Source organism: Rhyacophila brunnea, unplaced genomic scaffold (genome assembly GCF_057557595.1).
Source record: "Rhyacophila brunnea isolate RB1 unplaced genomic scaffold, BYU_Rbru_1.0 scaffold_9, whole genome shotgun sequence".
Taxonomy (NCBI): domain Eukaryota; kingdom Metazoa; phylum Arthropoda; class Insecta; order Trichoptera; family Rhyacophilidae; genus Rhyacophila; species Rhyacophila brunnea.
In genome coordinates this window covers 42,435,166-42,445,484 of record NW_028233361.1, presented here as the reverse complement: position 1 = coordinate 42,445,484, position 10,319 = coordinate 42,435,166, and the positions used below count along the sequence as shown (strand labels likewise).

The 10,319-nt window shown below is 35.8% G+C and overlaps 1 protein-coding gene across 1 annotated transcript; it reads left to right on the top strand.

Moving 5' to 3' along the window:
* The first annotated feature begins 428 nt into the window (after positions 1-428).
* LOC147063657 (uncharacterized) lies at positions 429-8,609 on the top strand. Its single transcript, XM_085959805.1, has 3 exons — positions 429-571; positions 3,906-4,056; positions 5,543-8,609. Exons 1-3 carry the CDS (start codon positions 552-554, stop codon positions 6,920-6,922), a joined length of 1,551 nt encoding a protein of 516 aa, XP_085815931.1. The 5' UTR covers positions 429-551; the 3' UTR covers positions 6,923-8,609.
* The last annotated feature ends 1,710 nt before the right edge of the window (positions 8,610-10,319 follow it).

The following is a 10,319-nucleotide window of genomic DNA, read 5'->3' as shown; positions in this document are numbered from 1 at the left end:
AGCTCTAATCAAAAGTAATTTTTAAAAACTCGTCATACCTATAAATCTTATAAATTAACTAAATGGCTACCTATTTATGAAGCATTCTTTATATTTTGTGTATTTAAAATGAATGAATACGACAGTTTGTTAAATTTGTATTATTGTAGACCACGATAGGAGGTTAGAATTTCGTAACAAGTTGACGTTTCAATAAATATGTTTCTGTTTTAGAGACTAATATATTATGAATTAATTTTAAGTACTAGAAACACTAATTAGTTGTCAGAAAAGCGTTTCCGTGGACATTCTACCAAACGGTTCCAAATCAAATAAACCCAACAGTGCCATTTGATTCGTTCAGTTCAGGTTCAATGATACGAACTTAGTATCCACCACCTTCGCAGCTGACGTGAGTGAGAAGTGCTGTTGGCAACATTAAAACACCTGCATCAAAAGTCATTCCTGAATTTTTAGGGTTGTTTTGACATTTGATGTCAGCTTTGATAAAAATGTTTAGGGGTTTCAGAATTTAAGTGATTTGCTTTAAAACATGCATTAATTAGAAATATATGAATGACATAATGAATTGGTAAGCTATCATGCTATATTTATTATTTGTACCACTGTTAACCTTGCATCGATTACCGTGATAATTAATATGTCATTAGCCAAATTGATGGAATATTTACTATGTTGTAATACATATAATCAAAAGGATAGTAAGAATAGCTTATTCATTTTCGTGCTTTTATGCTATGGTGGTTAACATGTTGCGTTTCCATATCAGGTCCGCATTATATACATTAAAATTCTTTAGTTTTTACATAGATACAATAATGTCATTGACAGTGCTGTGTTTCAATTATTTTCTCACGGTCTTGGAATATACACGTGCATGGATTTACTAGCAAAAGTAGTGTATAAATTAAACTATCGCGATAATAACTGTTTACACGTAATAATGAAGACTGTCTCACCAATCTCATTCTTCAAGCGTAAGCGAGACGCGTTGTTGTCATTGTATGGTGCTATTTAATAGGTTGTGAAAATTGGTAAACGTCAAAATGCTCTGCGCGGTGTAGTTCGTATTTTTTCTGGCAGGTTCGCCACTATCGTTCTACTGCGCAGGCGTAGTTCCAACTATCATGTGAAAATTTAGAAACTGCTGAACTTTTTTGATCCATGCATGCAATTTGCACGATAATGCGTGTTTACACGTGAATTTTCTTGTTATGGCTGTGATAGTATGTACTTACTGTCAGCAGTAAAGCCATACACGTGTAAACGGGCTATACGACTACTCTAGTACTAGTCATAGATAATGTACTGGTCAACCCATTTTTTAAAAAGTATTATTTGAAAATTGAATGAGTTGTTTAAATCAAAATCATTGATTCTCTTTTTATCACGACGGAAAATATTTCCGTACCTGTTGTAGACACTGGTATTTGACTACGGGCAAGTAAGTAGGGTGAGAAAAATAACAATTTATACTAGCTTGGACGCTACATGACCAAAATATCACCATCATCATTTATGGTAGTACAACCCTTAGGAGGACTTGACTTGACATCCTTCCTGGACAATCCAGCGCCGACAATTGCTTTCACCGAGCATCCTTAAATCTCCTGTGGCGCAGTCACCAAATCTCAATTTCGGCCATCGGCCTTGGGGCTTGCGTACATAACACGTCTTGCTGGTATATCTCCGGCATTCTATGCACGTGGCCGATTCAGTGGCGCAGTCTGCATTTTCATATGCCATGTGATCTTTTCGCCCCTATAAAGTGTATACCGCTCCTCATTATATCTTGACCTCCATATGCCACTTTCTTGAATAGACCCAAAGATTCTTCTCAAAACTCTCCTCTCAAAGATATCCATATTTTTCTCTCATCTGCTGTGTCAGTTTCCAACATTCTAATCCATACGTTAATATTGGGCGCAGGAGAGTTTTATATAAGGTTGTTTTGATTTTCCTTAAGAGTGCCTTGTTCTTTAGAAACCTTTGGAGACCAAAATAGCACCTGTAGGCAAGGGTGATCCGGCCATTTATTTTTTTGCTCGTGTTATTAGTGTGTGTGATAAAGGATAATAGATAAACAAATGAATCCACAGTTTCAAAAGCATTGCCGTCAATGATAAAGGTGTAATTATCATCTGTTGCACTGTGGAAAACTGGCTTGTATTTTGTTTTACTTTCAAAAATAAATGCCTAATTATTATTATCTCAAAGTCTCCTAATCGCATTCAAGTGTTTCATTTCCTATGTAGTGTATAGTATCATCTTAATTATGTAGATTACAAAATAAGACTACATCGTTAGAGTTACTTCACTTTCCTGTTATCGCAAAATTAAAAATCTTATTTTTTTTTTTAATATACTGGTAAATTTCAATCAGATTTTAAACGTCTTCTGTCACCAATCTACCACACAATTTTTACTGTAATAAAATATAACGAAAACATCAACAATTTACATTTTTAGTACTATTTACTACGAGGGTGGGTCAATAATTCCTTAGAAAAAAGCATTAAAACAGTTTTTATTTATGTATTTTTTTTTTATTTCTCAACATAATCTCCTTGGAGTTCAATACACTTGGTTAGACGTTTCTCATTTTTTTTTAAACCGTCAGAAAAATAAGTTTTCGGAAGGTCTCAAAATAAGCATTTGTCCGATCGATGACTTCTTCATTTGAAATAAAACGTTGTCCACTTAGCCATTTTTTTAAGTTTGGGAAAAGGAAAAAGTCACTGGGGGCTAAATCTGGCGAATACGGTGGGTGGTCGACCAATTCGAACTTCAATTCTTCAATTTTAGCCATTGATCGTAAACATGTGTGAACACGGGCATTGTCCTGATGAAAGAGGATTTTTTTCCTGTTTAAATGAGGCCGTTTTTCTTCAATTTTGTTTTTTAGCTGGTCCAATAAAGATGCATAATAATCCCCTGTTATTGTTTTTCCTTTTTCCAAATAGTCAACGAAAATAATTCCACACGTGCATCCCAAAATACAGTAGCCATAACCTTACCAGCTGATTTTACGGTTTTCGCCTTCTTTGGACATGGTTCGCCTTTCGCAATCCACTGCTTTGACTGTTCTTTCGTCTCGGGAGTATAGTGGTGTATCCATGTTTCGTCTACAGTCACAAAGCGACGAAAAAATTCATCCGGATTGCGTTGCATGAGCGACAACAGGGCTTTAGAGGCCACCACCCTATTGCGTTTATTGTCGACTGTGAGCAAACGCGGCACCCATCTTGCAGAAATTTTTTTCATGCCCAATTTGTCATGTAAAATAGAAATGACGCTACCTTTTGAGATCCCTGTAACCTCAATTATCTCACTCAACTTTAATCTTCGGTCACTTAACACCATATCGTGGATTTTATTGATCATTTCTGGTGTAGTCACCTCTACAGGACGTCCTGAGCGTGGTTCATCCTTTGTTGATGTACGACCACGTTTAAATTCATTTAACCAGTTATAAATAGTTGCAAGTGAAGGAGCAGATATGCCGTGAACTAAATCCAACTCATTTTTTATTTCTTTTGCTGTTAACCCTTTTATATTAAAATGTTTAATAACAGCTCTAAACTCAATTTTCTCCATTTTCCATTTTCCACAAGCAAATTTTTTTTTTAAATGTACGAGGACACACAACAACCCGACCAATCTGATTGAAACTTCGCAGCATACTGAATCGGTAGTGCCGCTGCATGAAAACAAACCGCTTACAGTACTAGTCGCGCCACCTGTCGGCTTTTCTAAGGACTTATTGACCCACCCTCGTACCACTTTGGATGCATGTAGAAAACAAATTTTAAAATAACTGGCATCTGTGAAAAAAACGCGAGACATTTATTTTATTGTAAACTCGTATTTTGAGTGAATGTTCAACCAATAATATTTCATTGCAGCCAAACCCAGCATTCAGCCATTCCGGTTGAGGACATGATAGTTTCCAATATAAAGAAGGAAGCTTCGGAAGAAGATGAACATGGAAATGAAAGAAATCGTGTGGATCAAATTTTCGAAATAAATTCCTGTAACAATATCCAATTGGAGAAGGTAAGAGTGAATGCATAATTAAGTTGTATACATTGATTGCAGTTTAATGTTTCTCTTGACTCGATTAACTCATTCGCTGCTGACTAGATAATGATTTTTTAATTACCACCTTTAAAATGCATGTTAATTACATCGATCGGCCGCCTGGTCATTATGCGCCGGGTGCTTCTTCAGCGTCCAAAGTATTAAATAAATCATTTAATTACTAGCATTTATTAGTCACAATATGCAAATTGTTGCTTATTTATTATAATTAGGAACAGCTCAAACAAACCGGGGCGGGGTATCTTTTTAATATTTATGCGGGTCTAGTCTACCTACGGTGACCGCGTGGCTTAAGCGTTGGACTATCATGCCGTGGGTCTCAGGTTCGAATCCTGGGTCTGGCAAGTACACATATTGTTTTTCAATTTGTGTGTGAGTCAGGGTATGGACCTAATAGGTTGAGCAAGTGGCTGACATCCATTTCTCGTAAAAAAAAAAAAAAACAAAATCTGTTAATACAAACCTCTACTCTGTGGAGGCCCATATGATCCTATTAGGATCGGACATGGTCGAAAAAAAAAAAAAAAAAAAAATTCTATACACAAGACTGCTTTCTTTCCACTTCGGCAGCTAAATAATGTAAGAAAGTATCGAATTATTAACACTTACAATTACAATAATTTAGTTATAATTGTTACAATAAGTACTATGTTTTAACAGTACCTCTCTTGGCTGTGATAAATTTTAGACCTAGATAGACAGTTTTGACAGTTCAGACGGTTAATTTATTGTAATTGCTACAATAAGTGTTAATTATGCGATACTTTCCTACCCTATTTAGCTGGCGTAGTGGACCGAAAGCAGGCTTGTGTATAGAATAGACCCGATGAAGTCAAGGGGGTATGCCTGGTGAATAAAAAAATATTCAAAATTCATTATCAAAGAGACTAATATACTAAGATAGTTTTACTAGAGAGACAAATAGAGTTGTAGTGCCTATACACGTGCATGGATTTATTTAAAACAATAGTATGTATTTTAAACTATCGCGATAATAACTGTTTATTTCATTCTTCAAGAGTACCTAAGCGAGATGCGATGCTGTCACTGTATAGTACCATTTGACAGTCGTAAAAATCGGTTAACCAATGAGTCTCTGCGCGGTATAGTTTGTTTTTTTTCGGCAGGTTCATTACTATCGTTCTAATGTGCAGGCGCAGATATCGAACAAATCCAACTGTGATGTGAAAATGCAGAAGCTTCCGAACTTTTTTGATTCATGTATGTAATCTTGCAACTTGCATGATAATATATGTTATGGCCGCGATAATACGTACTGTCAGCAGTAAATCCATGCACGTATAAACGGGGTATAAGGCTTATTTGCTTTGTTCAAAGTGGATGATTAATTCATTTCCCAAACCCAATTCAAACCCATTACACAATATAATTCAAATGAAAAACAATTGTATTTTATGTCTTAATTGCTTTGTGTTTCCAGAACCTATCACAGATTTATCAAATTAAGGTGGAAACAGAACACAAAATTATTGATGACAGGCAACATTCATGTGACTCTGTTGACAATGAAAATCAATGTGAAATATCCACAAATTGTTTACAAACTGAAGTTCAGACAATGAAGAATGAAATTAAACCAGCCAACGAATTAAACACAAGTTCAGAAAAACCAGAGGAAAATTCTTCCTGTGATATTGAACATGGCAACATCAAAAAAGAATGCCTAGAATCATGTTATAATAATTCCGATGTAATAGAAAACAATAAGCAAGTTGTGGAAGAGTTAGAATGCTCATCTAATCATAAAACGAAAAAATTAAAGATAGGTCACAACCAAAATGAAGAAATTATAACTCAAAACGAATTCGTTGACGGTGGTGCTGAAATTAATAATTACAAATGTCCAATGTGTGCCATGGAGTATCCGTGCCTTGAAACGTTCAAACTGCACATAGAGTTCCACAGCAATTTGAACTTGGCTCTCGAAGCTAGCCAGAGTAAAATATTATCGAATGACGTAGACAACAAAGTGACGGATAGTAAATCAAAAAAAAAACATTCCTGCGATATGTGCAGTTATACGACAACGCATTTGAACAATTTACGCACGCACAAACGTACGCATTCCGGGGAGAGGCCTTTCGCATGCAAAGAATGCGACTACACAAGTTCGCAACTCGTCCATTTAAAATCACACCAACTGATTCATTTAGGCTTAAAACCGTTTTCTTGCGATGAATGCGATCATACTTGTCGGGACTTGAGTCATTTAAAAGCTCATAAGTTACTTCATACGGGTGTAAAACCGTTCGCTTGTATAGATTGTGATTTTACATGCAGGGTCGCTAGTCAGTTGAGGGTTCACAGAAGGATTCATACTGGTGAGAAACCCTTTCCTTGCGATGAATGTAATTTTGTCGGCGATTATGCTCACAGCTTGAAGGAGCATAAACAAATTCACACGGGTGAAAAACCGTTTGCGTGCGATAAGTGTGGATATTCAAGCCGGTGGTTGCGTCATTTGAAAACTCATCAACGTGTGCATACAGGGGAAAAACCGTACACGTGCGATGAATGTAGCTACACGAGCTCGCAGAAGAGTCACCTAATTACACATAAACGTACGCACTCGGGAGAAAAACCATACGCATGTGATAAGTGTAGTTATACTAGTTCGCAGTTAACACATATCCGGGAGCACAAACGGCGACACAGCGAGGAAAAACCGTATTGCTGTGAGAAGTGTAGTTACAAGACGAGGACCAGCCAAGAGCTACGGAGGCATAAGATCTCGTGGGGACACGGAGATCTACCGCCGCAGCCGAGGACCAAAGCCAAAGTGAAAAAAGAACCTGCGTAGAATTAAACAGTTAAAACAATCTTCTATAATTTGTTTATTGGTAGCGCCTTTAAGAAACACCGAAATTATTCCGACCTCCTGTCAGTTCTATTTTACAGATAAAGCCATAGTGCACAGTTTACAATATTCAAATAGATTAAATTAACTAGGCAAATGTTATTCCTATTGTCTTTGGCAAAACACTGTACTGAAACGATCCAAACTTCGACACTTATTACCAATCAACCAATTAAGTAGTTTGGTCTGGTTACGTGGACTTGTTCTGGTTACGTGGACTTGTTCTCAGATTTTCGGGCCAGGTAAAATGTTTGTCACACCTTATGCCTATTTTGGACATTTATAACATTATTTGAATAAAACCTAATAAATTAATACTTGTCTAAGTAGCAGCCAGCTCCTTGTTATAAGGCCGTCAGAAGCCAGTTTCGACCTAATTCCCGAAGAGGTGTCAATCTAGTGGACGTTAATACATTGGTATATATATTTTTCAGGCACAATATCTTTTTTAATCGTATATCGAAAATAATTGTTGGAATTATTAAAAAAGACTTGTAAGCGAAAAAACCAAATACAGAGCAGCTATATAATAAGGTTACATGTAAATTATACGTAAAACATTTCACCGTAGCACACTTCGCCGTGAGCTTTATACCGGAAAGAGATAACTGTATATTATACGGTCTCCAATTCTATTGGTTTCAATATGAACATGAATTCAATTTTCTTAGCCGATTTTGGCAAAATTCATGAATGAAAACCTAACCAAACCTAACAAATAATCCAGTATATCGGCTATTTTCAAAATTTGTTTGCCACTGGCTTCCTGTAAACCGGCAAGAACCGTGTTTTATTTAGACATGAATTGACCCTAAGAGATTGGACGGTCTTTAATATACGACCATATATTTCCGATACAATATTTCACAGTGAACCGTGATACGGCGAACTGCATACGTACAAATTTCCGGACACGGTTTAGTAAGGGGTCAGTGTATACTACTTAATCTATTAATGTGTAATGCGGTCCAATTGGTATTCTACAGATTCCCCGGGTTGGTAGCTTGTAAAATGGACCTCCAACGCCTTTTATACTTAGGTTCATATTATTCGGTGTTTCTCAAAGTATTGATTACCTACTAATTATATTGTCAATTAAAAATTTATCTTATCTCTTGGTATTATTGATCACATATCCTGTTCGATCGGCACTCGAATAAATTTGGGTTAGCGCAGACACAACTACTTGTGGCTGCGACTGTTCGAAGCCACATGCTGCGTATTTCTCAAACTGTTTGTATTGAACATGTACACATGTTGCTTTCGCTACAACGATGACCTCACAACTAGTCGGTGCGATAGACATCTGGACACGAGGGGTGGAGGTAGGCTGTTAATATTCAACATAAATTGTGCACACTAAACATTGTAAGTCATACTTATTTGTTTTCATTTAACTAAGAATACAATTTGTAAATGGTGCTGGTTAGTTTTTAAAATTCATTAATCCATACTTAAACCAAACTATAATCGATAAAAAATATTCTTCTGTCGATAAAATATCTAAAATTAATGGCATAGTTATAGATATTTTATAGATAAATGAATATTTTTTGACTATTATCTACTATGGCCTGGATTTGGCAGGGCTTAATTGAATTTTAAAACTAACAAACACCTTATACACATTGTAGCCTTAGTACAATGAAAACAAATACGTGTGACTGAGAAAGTTTAGTGTGCACTATTTATGTCGGATCTTAACAACGTACCTTCACCCTTCGCCACAGCTGGACACATACCCCGCATGTAGACACTCGACGCTCTAATGCGAGCGGTTGTGGCCCTCGCGCCCACATGTGGTTACGTCTACGTTATGCCTTAATGTGGTTAATTGGTGATTTTATTTGTTTCAAATCAGTTGGGTATCATAATTTGTTTAGTTTAGTAATAATATTACAAGAAATTTTTACAAGGGTACATACTATCAAAAATTATTCATTGATATTTTTAGAATGAATTATTACAGAATAGTGTGTTAAAAATATTTGCAACCCTATTGAACGAATATGTATATTACCATTTTGTTGGTTATATTAAGTTTAATAATCTCTACCATTTGGCACAAGGGTGTTGAATCTTCTTCCATGATGGTTGCTGAGGGCAATTTTAGTTTGACGTAAGTACCATTATTATGGAACAACATTTGGGGTACCTAATCCTGAAAGTGGTGAGAAAAATTAGTGGACCCTTTTTGCCATCGTTTTCAAATGTTTAGGCTCCGTCTATACAAGAAGGCAGTGGCGAAGGGTGGAGGTGGGCTGTTAAGATTTGACATACAATTTGGTGCTGGTTATTTTTTAATATTCAATTAAACTGTGCCTAAAACTGTGCTATGTTTTCATTGAATTAAGAATACATATTATTACAGATGGTATAATGGAATAATTTAACCGATTCACTGCGAAGCGTTTAATTACAACATTTAAATAACATGCTAAGTATATCTAATGGACCCCTAATCAGGACACAACAGCTGTGACGTTCACGCTGTAAGGATTAAAATATTTTATGGATAGATAAACTCTATCTACATAATATTATAGTCTTAATTCAATGAAAATAAATAAGTTTGACGGACAAAGTTTATTACTATTACGGCAAAGACTATTTATGTCGGATCTTAAAAGCCTACCCCCCAAATCGATATTGCTAAATACCCTATCCAAAAGTCCATTGCTAGAGTTAGAGACATCATTGTGCTGAGAAAATCCAAAAACAGAACACAGAAATTCAAGGACCCTTCGTCACTGAAAGAAGGTTACATCTTTGGTTCGGTACCTTTTAATTAAAAGTATATAATCATCACTTAAAATCTTCTTTACATAGAAAAATCTTGTTTAAATAATACCATGCATTTCGACTCTAACCTAATTCATTTCAGATAGAATTTAATACGTCTTGATTAATGAAGTATAATAATTCATTTTGAATGTATTGTGTAACTGGAACGAGCAGCTCTTTTTAGTCCACAGGCCAGAATTAGTATTAAAAATCTGCAAAGGGTTACAAAAATACATGAACAGAGGGTAAAAATAAAGCCCAAATTCAAATCAGGTCGAATTGAGAAATGTTATTTTGAATCTTTTCATGGAATCGTGAGTGAAATAGAAATATTTCTATCCTTTTCTAACTCGGTGATTGCGGTGACAGTTGATTCACAGGTGTTCTGTTCCGTTTCCAGCAGAGTGCTGCGCTCCTTTTCATGGGTATCAGGTTGACGTTTGCTTTTATAACGATAGTCGAATGACTTTATTTTTTATTTTGATGAAAGGAAAATAGCAACATTTACAGTGACATTTGAAGTATTTTTAAAATTACAAACATACATGGGGCCATG

Coding starts and splice junctions, on each gene's coding strand:
- LOC147063657 (XM_085959805.1), top strand. CDS start 552: ATGAATGACATAATGAATTG. Junction 572..3,905: donor ATGAATGACATAATGAATTG/GTAAGCTATCAT, acceptor ATTTCATTGCAG/CCAAACCCAGCATTCAGCCA. Junction 4,057..5,542: donor ACAATATCCAATTGGAGAAG/GTAAGAGTGAAT, acceptor TTGTGTTTCCAG/AACCTATCACAGATTTATCA.